This window comes from Seriola lalandi, unplaced genomic scaffold, assembly GCF_002814215.2.
Source record: "Seriola lalandi dorsalis isolate HSWRI2012SDOR001 ecotype SW California unplaced genomic scaffold, Sedor1 jcf7180002054277, whole genome shotgun sequence".
Taxonomy (NCBI): Eukaryota; Metazoa; Chordata; class Actinopteri; order Carangiformes; family Carangidae; genus Seriola; species Seriola lalandi.
Genome location: NW_019524830.1, coordinates 899,120 through 917,877, shown reverse-complemented (window position 1 = coordinate 917,877; position 18,758 = coordinate 899,120). Strand labels below are relative to the sequence as shown.

Below are 18,758 nucleotides of genomic sequence, written 5' to 3'. Positions count from 1 at the left end.
ATAAGCTTATAATAAATGATTTACTTACAGTTAATTATAAACTTAATTATAAACTAATGGTAAAATAAATATCTAATATGAAGAATCTCAACCCATGTTTATCTTGCTCAAATAACATTTTCACCTGCCCTCCACTCTCCATGTTTTCTGATACCTTCTATTGTGAAAAGCCCAGAAAGAAAGAGAAAAAGTAAAATGTTTTTAAAAAATGATCCATGTATCACTTAGCCTCAGTGTCACTCACCTGTTTCTCCAGCTGGGCCAGTTTGTCCCTTGAGACCCCAGGGCCCAGGTAGGCCTTGCTGACCTTTGGGTCCTGGAGCACCCCTGGTACCACTGCGACCTTTATCACCTGTCAACGTGTAGCAACATTTAGAGAGCATTCAAGTGGATGGTGAGTGATGGCAGCAGTCTTACACTGTAATCTACCTTTTGGACCGTCAAAGCCAGGTTTGTATTGAGGTCCAGGAGGTCCTGGGAAGCCCCTATCTCCCTTACGACCAGGTAACCCAGGGAAACCTTTGGGTCCTGGGTCTCCTATGGACAAAATGCTGCTGCCTGGAGGGCCCCGTTTCCCAGGAGGACCTAATAATCAATTACAAAATCCCAGATGTGGACAGACAGATGAAAAGGACATGCACAAAAATCCACACAATGTTCTTTCCTAAATGTGGCTACAAAAAAATGTAGACATAACATGAACATAAATAGTCACACACACACACACCTGGGAGTCCTGGAGGTCCTTCATATCCTATATCTCCACAGGGTCCTGGTGAAGATGTGCAGTCTTTGCCAGGGTAACCAGGTTCCCCTGGTAAACCTGGAAGACCTGAGGGAAGAAATACAGAAGGTTAATTCCCTCTCTCACAGAATATATAGAGGAGTGGAGCTGTAGCCACACTCAACAAATGAAGAATGACAAACAGCATAAAGGAAGTCATGAAATGATAATAAAAACATAATACAATCTGAGAAACCATGATAGACTACTGCTTTTTTATTTGACTTACACCGATGGTACTGTGAATATACAACAACTTAGTTTGAGCTGAATTAAATAAACAAACAGTAGACAGAGACAAACAGTATTTAGTTTTTCTTCAAGTTTTTCATCATTTCTACATTTTAAAGCAATTTCTATGGTATGAGTGAATCCAGGGTATGACTTGACTTAATTAAATGTGTATTGTCTCCCATTTTTATAGACTGGTGAAGCAGATGCACTATTGATAATAATAAATATAATACCTTTGTCACCAGGAAGGCCCCTTGGGCCTTTGGGCCAAGTAAAATAGTCTCCTGGAGGGCCTGGGCGGCCCCTCAGGCCTTTGGGCCCAGGAAAACCATCTGGTCCTGGAGGGCCATGAATAGCTTTGCCTTGAAGTGATAAATGAGTACATTTAAGAACAGTATTACACTGTAGCATGTTTTCACATTTACTCATGCATGGAGTTAACATAATGAAACTATTTACACCTTTTAGGATCAAGTTAACAATAAATAATGAATAGGATTTTGTTGACATTAAACTTAAGTATTCCTATCTAAAGTAACTTTTGTGTCCTAAACAGACACATTTACTTTATTCTATATGAAGAAAAATCAACACCAATAGTACAAGCTCCAAAAAAGACATGAGGAAAAACTATTGCTAAACTTTTTTTATCCCTCTTACCACATCCTCCTTTCATCCCTTTTGGCCCTCTTAGCCCATTCAATCCATCCAGACCTGGTGGTCCACGGGGCCCTAACATAAGATCACAATACAACACAAGAATCATCTTGTTTGGTGTCTTCAGTACTCAAATACATTTATCTTTGGCACAACACACCGATATTTTTTAATTGCAGTATATGCTTTCTCTTGTCTCAATGTGTCTTCAGAAATGTTACTGGAAAACAAAATAAGTACAGCCTTTGTTATCCATCCATTGTCCACATCTAACAGTTGTGTCTCTGACTTTCCTTATGGTAGGTGAGGTGAGGTGATTGCGTGTGTGTGCACGTGTGCGTGCCCTGCCTATCCAATAATGGGAGAGACAATGGATATTGTTTTAGTACCTTGAGGCCCATATGGGCCAGGTGGACCGCATGGTCCCAGACCTCCATGATCACCTGGAATACCTGGAAAACCTGGAAGGCCTCGTGGGCCATGAGGCCCGGGTAAGCCTGTAGAAACACACATGTAATTGCACAAAACAACATGTATACCTAAAGCACAAAATTCAAATTACTTGTGGGATGAAACAGAAGATTAAGAACTGAGTCATTGTTTTAATGGCTAAAGCAGTAAATAATTTGTAAGAATCAAAATGCTTACCTGGAGCTATTTAACACCATTGAATTACACTTATTTTATATCTAAATCCAAATGTAAGTGAGCTTTACACTATATGATTTGAGAGCAAATTATCCAGGTTACTCGCACAATGCCATTACTTACTTTATTTATTTTTCTAATGATATACAACTGTGTGATATATCAGGACACAGTGCAAGTTCTTATTATTCTCCTGAATCTCATCATGAGTCAGCATTCATAAGTTCAAAGATGAACCTTAGCAGTGCTAAAAGTACATTAGTTATCTGATTCAAATTTTACTGAAAATCACCTAGTCCTCCTTGTCTTCCTGGTTCCCCCGGAGTGCCTGGTTGTCCAGGCTGTCCTGGCCTTCCCCTGAGTCCTGGGTCACCTGGATCTCCTGGAATCCCTCTGGGTGCTGGAAGACATCATTTTGTGGATATAAATATATTTCCAGTTAAATATACACTTAATGTAGTCTAGGAGACCTCCTTCAAGACATTGTTTAATGATTTTCTAGTCCCTCTTCATCATTTGAAGTATATTCAAAGTAGTTCTTCCGTTCAGTGTGGCATTTTCTTAACTCACCACTGGGTCCATTTTCCCCTGGAAATCCTTTGGGTCCAGGTGGACCAGGTTGTCCATAAGACTGTCCTGGATCCCCTGGAACAGATTTGGACAGGTTCAGTCCAACGGAATGAAACATGTATGAAATCCTGAGAGAGATTTCACTTCATTTCACTGGAGTTTTCTTTGCATTTATAATAACAATATATCATAATGTTTTTAATACACCAGACAAAATTGCCAATTGTTAATCCCATATTGCTGTAGGTTCACATCCTGTTGTATATTTCCCCCCTTGACTTGAATTTAGCTATACAGTATATACCAGTTTTATGAAACACATTATCCTGTTTTATAACTCACCCTTGGCACCTGGAAATCCTGGTAGCCCAGGTATACCCCTTTGTCCTGCAGGCCCTGGATCTCCCTATTACAGACATCAACACATTCAAACTATTTAACATCACTTCTGAGTCTGACATATAATGAATTATGTACATTAAAGCTACATTCAAGAGTAGAAAGACAGCATAGGCAATCGAGGACTATCAAACTAATTAATCCATGCTGGAGAAAAGATGATGTGTCAGGCAATACACATTACAGACTTTCAGAAAGATCAGAAATGATATGCTGCTTGTCTCATGTTGAGCATGTAATTTTGTTTATAGTGTGAGTGCATTATTTGTAGTTTTATTGAACATGATGCAAGTGGCAGCTATTTTTAGTGTCTCTGGGTAGAGACTGGACAGATACAAAAAGCTGAGCACAGACACTTGTCACAGAAATATTAATACATTAAATTGTGTACCGGATCTCCACCATGCCCAGGATTTCCCCTTGGACCAGGGAAACCTTTGATTCCAGGGTGTCCAGGAGGACCTGGTATTCCTGACCTGCCTGGAGCACCAATGCTGCCCTTACACCCTTCCGGACCAAGCTGTCCATCAGGCCCTGGGTCACCGGGTATTCCCCTTATGCCCTTTGAGCCTGTAAGGGACAAAAGAAATCAGAAATGTAGTACTTAGACTGGTTATCGCATTCTATATGTCAATCTAGTGAAGTGGCACACTACTAGTGGGAATTCAAAAATCATCCTATCCAAAAAAGATATGTAAGTGAAGTGACAGCTCCATGCCTGCAAGTCCTTGTTGGCCTTTTTGTCCCTTTCTTCCTGAAAGTCCCGCTGAGCCTTTTATCAAATTCACACTCGTTTGGCCTGGTAGTCCTGGGAGACCAGTTGAACCTGAACAGATCACAAAGTTGAGATGAAATACATGCCAGGCTGCATCATAAAGTACACTGAAAATATAATTCAATTACCTAAATAAAACAGCACCTACGTTGTGTGGTTCATCTTTTTTCCCTCCACAATCATCCTTAGTCTTAGCCACTATTTATAGATTCCTACCTTTATTACCAGGCAGTCCTGGGTCTCCTGTGTCACCTGGTTGACCATTAAAGCCTCTCTCTCCCTGTTTACCTCTGGGCCCTGGGGGTCCAGGACGACCTGATATACCTCTTGCTCCAGCCCTGCCAGGGTAGCCCGTTTCACCTAGATAAATTGAAAGGAAAATGTCATTTGAATCAGGACAGACTAGTTTACAGATATAAAGCATTGTAACATCACTGCTGGTGATGGGAAACATGGTGGTCCGATGATGTGATCACTGTCAGGGTCTGGAGGTACCGTGTTCAGAGGTACAGGTTCAGCTGACTGGGTTAATAAAAGCAAGCTAAGCTTAAGGCAACAACAAAAGCACCTATATGTTTGGATTTTATGCTGAAAAGAGTTTACATGATTTTGAATGACCAAGTAAAAATGGAAAGCATTTGTTCACCTTTTGGTCCTGGCCAGCCATCAAGCCCCGGATCTCCTGGAGAGCCAGTGATGCCTCTTGGTCCAGGTGGGCCTGGTACACCGGGAGGGCCAGAGAAACCTCGAGGACCCTTCTGTCCATGACCAGGTGGACCTATATGTCCCTTTAAACCCTTCTGACCATGGTAGCCTATGCCACATTATAAAAGTTGATGAGAGAAATATGTTAATGGATGGTTATATAGCTACACAGCAAAATGTGCATGATTGTAGTCTGTTACTAGTCTTGACTTAAGGGACACTCGAAGCGTCAGCATCACATCCATAATTTATCCTGCTGCTGCTGTATGCTCACCTGGTACTCCCATCAGTCCAGGGTTTCCTCGAAGTCCTGGAGGGCCTGGAACTCCATGCAGGTCACAAATAGTACAAGGTGGGCCTGGGAAACCAGTGGCACCAGGGTCACCATTGAATCCTGGCTCTCCTTTACGGCCTGGTTGTCCAGGTTGGCCTTGTATGCCTGTGATTCCAAAGCACCAGTGGTTAAACAATTCCAATAAACAGTAGAGAATAGCACATCCCAGGTACTTACAGTATACTGTATCTACACAGTTTTTTCTGTAATACGGGACACATTAACTAAGGCCTAATCTGTCAGGTGGTTTGTTTGTCTTCACCTAATATAAACTAAATTTACCTGGAGACCCTGGGTTTCCAGGAAAGCCACGAGGTCCATTTGCCCCCACTGCCCCAAGGTAGCCAGGTGGGCCAATAGCACCTTGACTGGCAAAGAGGGCATCTCCTGGGGCACCCTTCCTGCCTGGGAGTCCTGATAACCCAGGAGAGCCTGGAGGGCCATCCAGGCTATCCCCAACAGGACCATGGTCCCCTGGATCCCCATTTAAACCTGGAGGTCCTTTTACAAATAAGAGAGACCTATAAGCATACAAACAACCCTCCTAATTATATAATTAATTAATCATTAACTGGATGCTTGATGACCCACAAGCGTAGTGTAATAAGGAGAAAAAAAACTCATTTTAATTTGACAACATTTTAGAGAACCATTACCTGGCAGTCCAGGGCTTACATAATCACCATCATCTCCTTTCATGCCTTTAACGCCTTGGTGTCCCGGAATTCCGGGAAAACCATCTCTCCCTGGCTCACCTGGAATCCCTACACAGCACCAAATATAAACTAAGTTGAATGGCAATATGGGTCGACGGTTTTTCAAGGATCATAAACCTTTTCTTTCATGGCATATGATTTATTAGTTTAAATTGCTGGAAAAAAGTGGTAAGATGCAACTTTTCTCTGAACTTAACAATGTAGCAATCGCCATGATTTGTTTATATATTTTTAAGATATCATAACATTACAACACCTGTAAGTGTAACTTACCTGGGATGCCTCGCTCACCCTTAGTACCAGGTGACCCAATCTCAATTTCATGACAGCATTCCTCAATTTCACCTGATGACAGAAATAACATGCTACAACATGCTATTTGAGCCCATGACACCTGGCTTAATGTGGAAAGGGTATGTTAAAGCCAACTGAGAATCTCTGAAATTAATCCAGACTCTGACCTGGAGGGCCTGGTCGTCCAGGAATTCCTGGGGGGCCAGTATGTCCCGGATTTCCTTTAGGTCCAGGTGGCCCTATGGGGCCGGGAGTACCAAGACCTGTGGGGCCTACGATCCCTGGAAAACCTTTGGGTCCAACAACCCCAGGGTCACCTTTGGGACCAGGTAATCCTGGATATCCAGCACCCTGCAAAATTGTGTAACAAAGGGCAACATTTTTACATGTAATTAAACATTTTAAGTTTTATCTCTTCCACAAATTATATCTACGGTATTTAAAGTGTACACACTCACTGGTGGTCCAGGGTCTCCTGAATGGCCAGGGGGACCATCCAGTCCTGGCCTACCTGTTGCTCCAGGAGGGCCCTGTTGACCAGACAGTCCTTGGTCACCCTTGGCACCTATCAGCAGCAAGAAGAAACAGTAGATATTAGGCTATAAATGCTTTCGCATAGACATTTATTAAACAAAGGTCTTTATTTTTAAATTGACCACAAGCACAAAGTGACAACTTACTTTCTATTTAAGTCTACTATTGTACTGGAAAGACTGTGCAGAACACAGTGCACTGTGATTGGTTTACTATATGGTTACATAAGAGTAAGGAGGTGGAGGCTGCAGTTGTAACGCAAGCACTACTTCTTATTATCTTACTCACAGATATTACTGTGTACTGAGTCCTTGCTAATACTTGGGAAGCACGTCAACTGTCCATTATTTCTGCATGCTGCATGCAATCAGTCCTGATGCAGGAACGGCTGTGTTCAATGAAGCAAATGCTATTTTGATATAGACTGTCGCTGAAATGACAGTGGAAGTGTCGGCCCTCGTGTGTAGCCGTCCTCGTGTGAAGAACTGCCGTCCATCCCACCGCCTTGGCTTTCACTCCACTGCACTTCTCCTCCGCTCTACCTTCTCTTAACACATTTTCCTCATTATACATCAATGGTATCAATGGAGTCTCTCTGCTCTAGTCTGACCACACCTGGATAGCCTGTGTTCTTTATCAAACCTGCTAGTTCTAACATGCCTCACCCATGGTTGACTGACATCATCTGAAAGCTGCATACCTATCTCAGTGTTGCAGAAAGAAAATAGAACAAGAAGAGAAGTCTGGGTGTCATGTTTGATGACGAGCTCTCCTTCACTGCCCATGTTGCATCTGTCTCCCAGTCAATGCCCTACTTGTGGGCTTCCCTTCACACACAGTGGAACCCTTACAGATGGTCCAGCAAGCAGCAGCCCATTTGGTCTTCGATCACCCAGAAGGGCACATGTCACTCTGCTGCTCATCGACCTATACTGGCTACCCATGGCTGTCCGAATCAAATTGAAGTCACTCATGCTTGCCTTCAGAATGATGTCTGGGTCTGCACCCATCTATTTGAACTCAATCATACAGGCTTATGCTTGTTCTCGGCAACTGCGTTCCTCCAAAGAATATTGTCTGGCATTGCCATCCCTGCACACAAGGCAAACGCAGTCCAGACTGTTCTCGTCTGTGGTTCCCCAGTGGTGGAATAAGCTACCGAATGCTATCGGAGCAGGTGCATCCATCTCTGTCTACAAGTATCTCTTGACAAGACAAGACTCATCTCTTCCGAGAGCACCTTCTCTCCTTACACCTATAACACCCCAACATGCCTAACTAGCACTTACTATGCAATTTCAGTGCATTTATTAACCTGATCTCCTTGCACTTACTGAATAGATGTAGTACTTAGTACTTACACCAAGGTCTCTACTGAATTGAAGCTTCAGTGTTTCTCCTCACTTGTAAGTTGCTTTGGATAAAAGTGTCTGTCAAATGAGTAACTGTAATGTAATCTAAATGTAATGGGGTAACATCTTGTGATTTATCCCATCCTCCCTAGAGCTTGTATTTAAAACGCCTATGACACAAAACTCTGCTTGTATAATAACACTGTGTATATTAGAGTTTTGGCGCTGACAAGTGCTCACCTTTACCACCCAACACTAAAGAGTCACCTTTCTGACCCTTCTGTCCATTTACACCAGCAAGTCCTGGAAAGCCCTAGAAGAAAACACAAAGTCACACAGAAAAGAACAGACTTTAAAACACATTTTGAGAAATGGCAATTAATTATCTAGTTTGAGTCCTGCTATCCTTAGGCCTACTTGTGGTCCTCTTGGTCCATCATCTCCTTGAAGTCCTGGGTCCCCCCTAAGTCCTTGAGCTCCAGGTAACCCTGGAGGTCCTGGAAAACCAAGTGGACCAGGGGGCCCTATTCTTCCCCCACCAGATGTACATTCACATCCACCTTCACAACCTGTAGGAGACATGGATGGCAGAAAATGTATGACTATGATTCATCGCTTTCAAATACTGTAAACTCTACATCACAAATCTGTTTGAGTTGAGTTCTAGAATTCCCACAGGATGATTTCAGATTCTACCACAGGTCAGTAGGCGCAGAGAAGAACATAATCTCTGCTTGTGGGATCAGCTGATGCACACAAACAGTCACAGATCACCTTTAATTCCTCTCAGCCCTTTGTGTCCAGGAGGTCCTTGGGATCCTGGGTCACCATCTTCGCCAGGGTAACCAGGCTCACAGTAATAATCTGCAGGAGCCAGCCACAAATATTGTCATAAACTAAAATGATTAAGCAAGTAATTTGAATGCATAATTGAGTATGAGCTAACTTCTTTAAAATCCCAAACTCACCTCCACATCCTAATCAGATCCCGTAAAGTTTGCCATACAATTAACACACAAGTACAAACACACACACACACACACACACACACACACACACACACACACATAAATCACAAGGTAAGTCTAAACAGAAATGAAGATGCACAAAAACATTTGACAAGTGAACATCATGTCACGAATATAATGAAATTATATTTTTGACATTAACTAACATATAAGAAACTCTGATGTGCTGTGTTCTCGGTGAGAACAGATATACCTGGAGGACCAGGGCGGCCTGTGACACCTTTAGGTCCGGGGAGCCCTTTAATTCCCTTTTGTCCTGGGAATGGATTGATTTCTTCATACCTCCCTGGTTCGCCCTTGTAGCCCTTTGGACCTCGGGGCCCTGTTGGACCAGTCAGACCTGGCGCCACTAGAAAGGAGTGAGAGATGATGCGACCCTTCAGATAAGGTAGGATTGGCATTTTGTATTTTCCATGATTCAAGTAGAATCTGCTTGAGTCCTGAGTTGTGTCAGTGACTTTGTGGTAATAATGAACAGCTAATCAGAACTATGATTACCAGCATGAGCAAAGAAATAGATCAAATCCTGACCAGACTGAATAATATACCCAGTGATGTATAGTACTTGAAGACACAAGCAACCTGAAAGACAGAGAACAGAGACAAAGGCTGAACTCTGGTACCTAGTATTGTTAACCCTGATGGGCCAGGAGGTCCATGCATGCCCATCTCCCCGGGGTCTCCTGGGAGTCCAGACGCTCCTGGATACCCATATTCACCTTTAGCACCTGAAACATACAGATACAGAATTGTGAAAAAGTCTGAGATGCTTTATTATTCGAGTGAATGATGGTTATTTACTAACTGAACAGGAGGGGCTGAGCATTTACAAGCAAAATGCTGTAGCAGACCATTTCATTTAACTGATTTATAAAAAGCAATGTTTTGATGAAAAAATGACTGTTGTGAACATACGGATAGATAAAAATTGGACAGGAGGGGTTTGAGACGTTTCCATAGTTCATATGTTTAATTCATTTTGATGCTTTTTTGAATCTGCGGTAACTGAGAGGATTCAAGTTGACCACAGTTTGGAAATAAAAACATTCCACAGCCACCTTTCAACCCTCCAGTCAGTGAGACATTGTCACTCAAAACACAGATTATGGGTGGAATATACTTTAATCACCCCACTGGACTGTAGAGCTATTTCCAGTGGAGAGAACTTTGTTTTTATCAGTATACTAATGTTGCAGTTTATAAGCCAAAACAGCAAGAACAAGGTTTTAAACGAATGGACTTTAATTCATTTTTATATTACAAATAAAAAATCTAGAATGGGACAGTGCTACCAGCGGTCACACTTAGTTCAACTAGTGTGGATAATGTAGTTTCTGCAGTGGTCTCACCTCTGGCATCACTGCCATTATGAAAGTACGTGGGACCAGGGAGACCTGGATCTCCTTGGTAGCCCTGTTGAATGCAAGGACAGAACCAGAAACCATATTCTTAAACAGAAAATGTGATGTTCGTAATAATTCTAAAGATGAAGAGTGATCAGGAATCACTGGTGTGGGCCAATAAATGTGACTGTCCAACTGAACAACCACAAGAGGGCAGTAGACAAGTAATGATTGTATAGCAAAGATGCCAACAAGCATCTATCCTGCTGGAGAATATACATCCATGTCTATCCCCCGTGTTTCCACTGAAACTTTGCTTCTGTTAGCACCTGACACACGTTTCATTCAAATTATTAAGCAGATTGCTTAGATGTCTTTGCAAAGCTCACCTTTGGACCAATTCTTCCAATGAGGCCTGGTAGTCCCCTCTCTCCATGCAGACCCTGAAAATGTATCACTGTATTCAACCTGAACTAGTGGCATAGTACAGTAACACAAGGGAAGGCTTAATCATATGACAGGTATACCTGAGGTCCTGTTGTTCCAGTTCTACCACGAGTTCCTAAAAGACCCTGGAGCACAAACAGTGCCGTTAAAAATACTGTTTGTGTATGCACGTGTTTGTCTAAAATCATGTGGCAGTCAGATTTCAGTCACCTACCCGATTTCCAGGAAACCCAAGGATTCCTTGCTCCCCTTTAATTTCTTCTCTGTTGTAGTCTCCTATATCACTCTGATAAGACCAAAAATCTAATCAAATGCCTTTCTCTATCTCAGACGTTCCTGTATGCTAACATATATTAGCATCTATAAAAATAATACTTTATATAGCACCTTTCAAAAACAGGTTACAAAGCACTTTACAATAAAATTGAAAATGAAAGTAAATATATCCAAAACATAAAATATAACATTATAAAATAATCTAATGGTTAAGAAAAATACCTACAGTTAAGAATAAGTGATACCATAACAGTCAGTCTTAAAAAGAGACTTATAATAAAACTCACCCTTTTGCCCTTTGGTCCACATGGTCCAGGAAGACCCCTATCTCCCTGAGAAGAAGAAAGGAAAAAATAATGCAAAAATACAGTATGGAGAAGGTAGAGTTAACATTTAAATTATAAACAAAGTAAGTTGGAATAGTCTATGTACAAAATCAGCAGTCTTTCATAAATACAAACGAGGGCTTTGCCTTCACCTTGTAACCTTTGGGAGGAAGAAAGTCTGGAGGAAATTCTATGACTTCTTCTACTCCTGGGGGGCCAGGTGGGCCTTGCTCACCCTGGAATATAGAATTAAAGAGGTGAAGACACATGCACACAGCGCAAAAACTCGGCCCATAGTTGTCAAAGACCAAAATGGTTTCATACATCGTCACCGTTATCCCCTGCCAGTGATCCTCCAGGGTTTCCCTACACAACAACCAGTTGTAGTAAGTTTAGTTTAGTAAGGTTTTGTGCATGACATATGTTTGTATGCATACAATGATATATTTGTTACAGCATGCACTGCCAAAGATTAGGAAACAGGTGACTCACTGGTAGTCCTCTGACACCTTTAGGTCCTGCCAAGCCCTAAATGGAATCACACATGTACACACAGTTTTTTACATATAAAACACTGCATCTCTTCTTGTGATGCAAATCATGACTATTAGTGGTTAATTCATACCGTGCATGTGCAGTAATGTGCAATAACATACAGTAATACACAATCTTGTAGTTAAGTCATAACCTACATAATTAAAAAAGTGAGATTTTTTTTTTTTTTTTTACCTCAGGTCCATTAAGACCAGGAGGGCCAGTGTAGCCTTGATGTCCAATGTCTCCTTTCCTTCCCTGAGTATAAAAAAATTTCACACAATTATATGTTTAAAAAAAAGAGTAAACATCAATTCCATTCGACCTAACCATGCAGGGAGTGGAAGATTTAGAATATTTAATCCATGCTTTATATATTATATATAATAATAATAAAGAAAACTAGTGCACTAATGCACATACAGGTAAACCATGTTCTCCATCTCTCCCACGCTCCCCCTGTAAGATGAAAGGAACAGAAGATGAGACATGAAGATGAGAACTTTTACACACGGTTAATTTTAAATAATTATGGAACTGCATAAATAGCAAGGGGTTTTGAGCTGGTGAAAGGTGAGCTTTTCTTGTGTAGGAGAACCTACAGGAAGTCCCGGAAGGGCGCCTTGCAAAGGCTCTCCTTTAGTTCCTTTAGGTCCAATTAATCCCTGAAAAGAAGAGACAGTGATATTCTGATATTAGAGACATTATAAATGGATATAAAGTTTCCAACAGAAAGTTGGTATTGGACAATATAAAAATTCTTGTCAATGTTTGGTTGTCAACATCCAGTGGTCATATTTGTAGTATATATTTGATTATTCAATTAAATTAGATTATTTAATTATCAATAATTCATTATCATCCTAACAGAAATCCAGATTAATCAGATCAGGCTTTGTTTGTCTTTAAATTGTATGCTGCAGAACTGTCCAACAAAATGAACATAACCTTCATTATCTAGCCTTTTACTTACTTTACTTTACTGCATAACTTGGTTAAAACCTGTAAACCTAGTCAAAAGGCCAGAGGACGACATCTGAATGTCTCACTCCTGACTGAATAATGGCAGACAGAAACATCAGAATGGGACTTCTACTCACCGGCGGCCCACAGAGACCATTGAAACCAGGAACACCAGGGATCCCTGGTTGACCCCTTGTCCCATTACAGCCATCCAATCCTGGCAAACCAGGCTCGCCGCCTGCTCCAGGGTAACCCTGATCAAAATCGTGCAGTTATGGAGGTGAAGTATAATTGCACAGTATTAGAGTCAGGGAATTCACAATTACGAATCTAGTTGAGAACGATAAAAATAAATGCTTTACTTTTTTTTTTTAATTTCATAATTATACAGTGGTTATGCTGAACTACTCAAGCTTTTATTAAACACAAACACTTGAGTGGTGAAGAGGCAGCTGCATTAGGGCGGGAATAGAAACCAGGCCCACATCTACAGTATACCTTGGTGTGTCCACTAGAGGGCATACCAGACACATGCTCCATATCACTGCACCATCTCGTGTGGAACCTTCCGTATTGTATCTTGAATGTATGATCTCGGCAGTTACAAAACTGGGAACTATACATTACATTATTTACAAATGGAATAGTGTCTGATATTGTTATCCCAGGTATATTCTCAATTCATTTGCAGAGATTGTGGGAAAATATGTGACACGAACAGTATTGTTAACTCCATGGTGAGCTGTACAGGGTTTGGGAAATTGATGTGATTCCCTCAGAGGGTTATCCACCTCAAAGGGATTATTGTTGTCAGTGTGAACAGTGTGTGTAACTTTTTCTGATTTGTAAAGGAGAATTTACTAATTTAAGGAGTTTACTCACTGATGAGCCAATATTACCAGGAAAACCAGGAACACCAGTGTTGCCCTGAGAGGTTAAAAAGATACAGATATCATTCACTCATTACTAGGGTGGATAACATTATTCAATTTCAACAAAAACAACTATTTAAAAAAAAAATCAGACTTATTAATTACTAATTACTAGTTGCATTTTCATGCATATTCACAACACAACAAACACAACATGCACATGAATATTGCACTAACACGTTCTCCTATGGGCCCCTCTGGGCCGTGCGATCCCTCTGCTCCCCTCCTGCCCTTGTCTCCAGGTGGCCCCTCATGTCCCCTTCGTCCCATTGGTCCCGTGAGGCCTTGCTGCCCTCGCTTTCCTGGAGCTCCCTGGAAAGAGAAAACTCACGTATATAAAAGCTTAACTCAGACTGTTGTTGTAAGTGATCCTGTTAGGATTTGGCTGCTGGTGTATCATGTAATTTTTAGACTTTAGTCACTGCTCCTGGATAGTTGAATAACATCACAATAATGTTGCACACACAAATGCATTTTACTACAGTAATTAATTACAAAACGTTAGTAAATACAAATCTATCAAATCATGGAATCTAAGCCTTTCTTTTAAATTTAAATTTTATTCCTTTTTTTCCTGTAGCTAGTCCTGCTAGGCATGAAGACAGGGAAAATATAAGATCATTTTATCAGAATTAAAGGTCAACAAAAACATTCCCCACAGATTAATGACACACATATTGCCAATATATAACAAAATGAGTATAAAGAGGTCATACCCGTGCACCTTTGACAGGAAAACACTGACATACAGAGCAGTCTCTTCCCTGGCATGGACCCTCAATCCGCCCCTGGAACGGCAACCAGAGACAAATCATAGGCCTTAAATGCAGAAAGTCTGACCATTACTGCATAAGAGAAAGAGAAGCAGACAGGCTGGGGCTGTGTGAGTGTCTGTGTGTCTGAGCAGAGCAGATGACAGTAAGCGGTCAAAGTAGGGGCAGGCGCATCGGATAAGGTCGTATAGTTTTGGGCATTTCTGTCGTTCCTGAATATTTAACAGTTTTGAGAATCAGCCTTGACAATGAACGCATTCCCCTGTTGAGACTGGGAAGTCCTGATTAGAAAGTTTTAAACAAATCAGTGTTCTCACATAGACTTGGGTAAATAAAGAACGCCCTGACCTTGATGAAAAAGAAAGCTCAGGGAGCCTCATCATTATCATACTGCACGGACATCCTGCTGAAAAAGCAGTCGGTGTATCAACACCTCAAGATGCAAAGTATTCACACAGATATTTGTGTGTGTGTGTGTCTGTGTGTACTGGGAGTTTTACAGTGTGGGGATCTCAGTGTCACAAACATTTAGGAATGTTCTTCAAAGCTTACTAAATATTTGGAAAAGTCTACGCAGGTGAAATCGAGTTTAGTCACAAATCTGTTGATAGAGCTGTCCCACTTTCTCTTTTGGTCCAAACATTCAGGGGTATCTCCATCAGTCAGAAAAAAAAAAACATACACACTTGGCTATGTTTTGGACAGGCCATTAAGATTCAGTGCATTAGCCAAATTGGGAACACAAAGTGCTAAGTAAGACATAGTTGCTACATAAACTGTAGCAACATGTAAGGCCTCCTCTAAAGGTGAAAAGTGTTAATAAAAAAAAAAAAAATGAATTGGCTGTGAATGTTGACTTGTAATTATTTGCATGAAAACATTATTTTCTGAAATTTGGAAGAAAAAAAAAAATTAAGTTAACTTAAAACTATTTTCAGTCAGTCAAGTATTGGCGCGTGCCAAGCGAAAAATACGCTTAACTACTAAAAACAATTTATCATAGTGCAGTGGTAAACTACTAGCTACGATGTTAAGGTTATTTATGTTTATGTCCATTACTTCAGTTTAACTCTTCTGTTTATTAATAAAGCACAAATATGTGTTTTCTCCATCACACATACTGATGGTATCCATATAGTATAGCCCAACTGACTGGTTTATTTACTTTATCAGCTGACACAAATATGTGCAATAAACCAACTACGCCAGTATGTCAGCCCAGCAAATATGCCTGTCTAGCACTAGTGTACAATATTTATTCACCATTAAAACCTCAAGCAAGTCCTGTGACCCGGTGACAAATTCTGTTAACACGCAGGAAGCAATATTTACAGTTTTCAGGTGAGTCAAGTACTTCAAATTTGGGCTTTTGGAGAATTTAAGGACAGGATGTATAAACAAGCTGGAGTATGCTGATCTATAGAAAGCTATGTGCACTCAGTGACCCTAAAAAGTGCATTGAGAGCATCAGGTTTAGGACTATCCTGGCTTCACATTGATGGATTACTGTTTGTAACAGACCTAAACTACATTCCTGGCTACTGCAGCAGGAGCAGTGTTTGCAAAAATTAAGATGTAATTATTCATTCATTCAACCTTTATCTAAATATCAAAGAATCATTGAGGGCATGACCTCGTTTACAATGATGTCAAGAGCACACTTATTAAACTTGTAAATTGAACTTTACATGGTGCATTTAACACAAGAATCCAATATCAAGTTGAAACCATAGTTCAGCTTGTGTCAAAAAAGCCTTGACTCAACTCTGTGCTAAGTTTTGAGACTGTAGTTAGTGATGATGTGATGATGTTTTATTGAACTGCATTATATTCTAATGTTTTGTCCACCCCAATCCTACATTTACATAAATCATACATATAGTTGAACAGTGTCGACAGAAACTGAACGTGATACGCTTCACAATGCACTGATGTATTGTGTTGCATTAGCTTGTGCAGTGTACATAGTGTAACACGGGGTATATTGTAAAGTGGTCATAATCTCTTGTCAGAAACATATTCTAATTTGGATAATCTGCAGTTTATCTAAAACAAACTCTAGAACAAAGAAAGTGTACATTGTTGTTTTTGGCATAGAGTTTTGATTACAATAAATTTTTACAATAATTCTTATGTCTGGGTTTGGGAGGAAAGCACATGCGTAATGATAATTCTTAGCATATAGAACAATATACTCAAATACAGTGTTGGGAACTAGTTACATGTAACAGGATTACTTAATTCCATTATAAAATAAATGTAAGTGTAATCCGTTACAATTACTGAGAAAAAATGTAATTAAATCACAGTTACTAATCAAAATGTTGGTGATTACAAAGGGGTTACATATATTCTATTTGCTAAAAAGCTTATGTGTAGAATATATCATTTGTTCTGCTGCTTTGCATCGTTTGGCCATACAGGAGCAGTAACGCCTTCTTTTGGCATATTTGTGGACAACATGGGTCAGATAGGTGATAGGTAACCACTAACTTAATTCAGCATTGTGTTCTCATTAAAAATTCATTTGGACAGGTCATTGCATTGTCAAAATGTCTGGGCACCAACAGACTAAATTAATACTAATGAAAAGTGACTAAAACGCAATAAACTGTTTTTTCTAAAAGGGGTGATTTGTAATCTGGAACATATTACATTTAAAAAGAAACCTTCCCAACACCGTTTTATTGGTATCATATATTTACAACTAAATCGTATTGAAATGATTTATTACAAGGTTTTTACTTGGTGCGTGTATGTAGAAGCTCTAGAAGGAAAGACTTACTGCATTGAGCTGCTGCACAAAGATTACCAGTACAAGGATCCATCTGCAAATGTAACAATAGTAACAGATTAACTGTAGTTCCGTTCAGCCCCCGCTAATGAATACCTTTACATAATCACAAATGACTGCCATATAAACTATGTGACAAAGAGAAACCCTATTTGTGTGCAATGCAACCTAAAATCCTTGCTAGTTACCTAACAACTCTGTTTTACTGTCAACATGCTACAAAGCCTCAGAATATATGGCAAGAAAAGCAAAAATGCAATTCCTCGTGGCAAATTAACTGCTACACGTTAGCTTATGGTTTGTTGCTCTTGTGTGCAACAGAACTAATGTACCATCTGTAGAGCAGGAAAACAGCAAAAATTCTGTCTACTTGAATTGTCATCACGCTGCAGATGACGCCGTAGTATATACTGGAATGCAAATATGCAGATGTGTTATATACCTCAGTAAACAAGCTTGAAGTGTGTTAGTTTTCTGGTAAATAGATTAACTAAGTAGGGGATGTGAATTCCTTCCACCTTTATGATACATACCTTACAAATGTTTACAAAAGAGTAAAATATTTAAATTGTTACTGGGCTCAGTGACATGTATGTACTGCAGCTAAGGAAAGCACATATTTTAATTATTATATTAGTTGTGACAACAGCACTCGTGTCATTCTATATCAACAATTTAATTTTCTTTTAAAATTTTACCAAATCATCATTTGTAAACAACAAAATTTAATTTTAAATGTTGAAAAGATGCATCGGTCTGCATTTTCTTACATGGGAACATATTAGGATATCACACAATACATCATCAGATATTGGTGCTACTACAGATACCAGAATGATAATGTGCATTTATTACCTCTGTTATTGCTAATCATTGATTATTATTATTGATTATTAACAACATTGTTGGAGTGGGACTCACCTTAGAGAGGACATAGTCACAACAGTACATGAGGATCCCATCTTTCATCACATCAGCCTGCTGAACAGGTGAGCGTTGGCCTCAGTGCTGCCCCCTGTGGTGGATAAAAGGAAGCATGACACACCAAAGATACCTGTTAGCCATGGGCCATTCATAACATTACATAAAGAATAACTTCCTTTAAGATAAAATGTAGTACATACAATTACATTTAAAACAATGACATCATTCTAGCGATTAAGAAATTATTGGTGCATTAAATTTTCACACCATGTATTCTACAGGTAACAGTCCGTCATGCACATAATGCAAAAATGTTCATAACTCACCCAAATTCAACAGCTGAAATTAATCTTCATGAGGGCTTTGGTGCGCTGCACACAGGATAATCTCCTGCCTCTGTATCAGTAAAAACCAAA

The 18,758-nt window shown here is 40.1% G+C and overlaps 1 protein-coding gene across 1 annotated transcript in view; it reads right to left on the bottom strand.

Annotated features, from left to right (window-relative positions):
• LOC111654436 (uncharacterized) overlaps positions 1-18,757 on the bottom strand; it is a 23,449-nt gene extending 4,692 nt beyond the window's left edge. The window contains exons 1-42 of the mRNA XM_087173722.1: positions 18,669-18,757; positions 18,340-18,433; positions 17,410-17,452; positions 14,568-14,639; positions 14,029-14,163; positions 13,802-13,846; positions 13,057-13,173; positions 12,559-12,621; positions 12,380-12,415; positions 12,152-12,214; positions 11,915-11,950; positions 11,747-11,788; positions 11,575-11,658; positions 11,384-11,428; positions 11,035-11,106; positions 10,901-10,945; positions 10,763-10,816; positions 10,380-10,443; positions 9,654-9,758; positions 9,224-9,379; positions 8,777-8,866; positions 8,420-8,571; positions 8,243-8,315; positions 6,575-6,681; positions 6,284-6,467; positions 6,096-6,167; positions 5,763-5,870; positions 5,389-5,607; positions 5,047-5,211; positions 4,714-4,881; positions 4,284-4,427; positions 4,011-4,118; positions 3,684-3,862; positions 3,236-3,299; positions 2,894-2,968; positions 2,616-2,723; positions 2,065-2,172; positions 1,679-1,750; positions 1,252-1,380; positions 728-832; positions 430-585; positions 245-352 (exon numbers count right to left, since the gene is read on the bottom strand). Of these exons, the coding sequence (XP_087029848.1) occupies positions 245-352; positions 430-585; positions 728-832; positions 1,252-1,380; positions 1,679-1,750; positions 2,065-2,172; positions 2,616-2,723; positions 2,894-2,968; positions 3,236-3,299; positions 3,684-3,862; positions 4,011-4,118; positions 4,284-4,427; positions 4,714-4,881; positions 5,047-5,211; positions 5,389-5,607; positions 5,763-5,870; positions 6,096-6,167; positions 6,284-6,467; positions 6,575-6,681; positions 8,243-8,315; positions 8,420-8,571; positions 8,777-8,866; positions 9,224-9,379; positions 9,654-9,758; positions 10,380-10,443; positions 10,763-10,816; positions 10,901-10,945; positions 11,035-11,106; positions 11,384-11,428; positions 11,575-11,658; positions 11,747-11,788; positions 11,915-11,950; positions 12,152-12,214; positions 12,380-12,415; positions 12,559-12,621; positions 13,057-13,173; positions 13,802-13,846; positions 14,029-14,163; positions 14,568-14,639; positions 17,410-17,452; positions 18,340-18,380 (4,012 nt within the window). The 5' untranslated portion in view covers positions 18,381-18,433; positions 18,669-18,757. The remainder of the gene's footprint in view (positions 1-244; positions 353-429; positions 586-727; positions 833-1,251; positions 1,381-1,678; positions 1,751-2,064; positions 2,173-2,615; positions 2,724-2,893; positions 2,969-3,235; positions 3,300-3,683; positions 3,863-4,010; positions 4,119-4,283; positions 4,428-4,713; positions 4,882-5,046; positions 5,212-5,388; positions 5,608-5,762; positions 5,871-6,095; positions 6,168-6,283; positions 6,468-6,574; positions 6,682-8,242; positions 8,316-8,419; positions 8,572-8,776; positions 8,867-9,223; positions 9,380-9,653; positions 9,759-10,379; positions 10,444-10,762; positions 10,817-10,900; positions 10,946-11,034; positions 11,107-11,383; positions 11,429-11,574; positions 11,659-11,746; positions 11,789-11,914; positions 11,951-12,151; positions 12,215-12,379; positions 12,416-12,558; positions 12,622-13,056; positions 13,174-13,801; positions 13,847-14,028; positions 14,164-14,567; positions 14,640-17,409; positions 17,453-18,339; positions 18,434-18,668) is intronic.
• Between the last annotated feature and the right edge of the window lies 1 nt (position 18,758).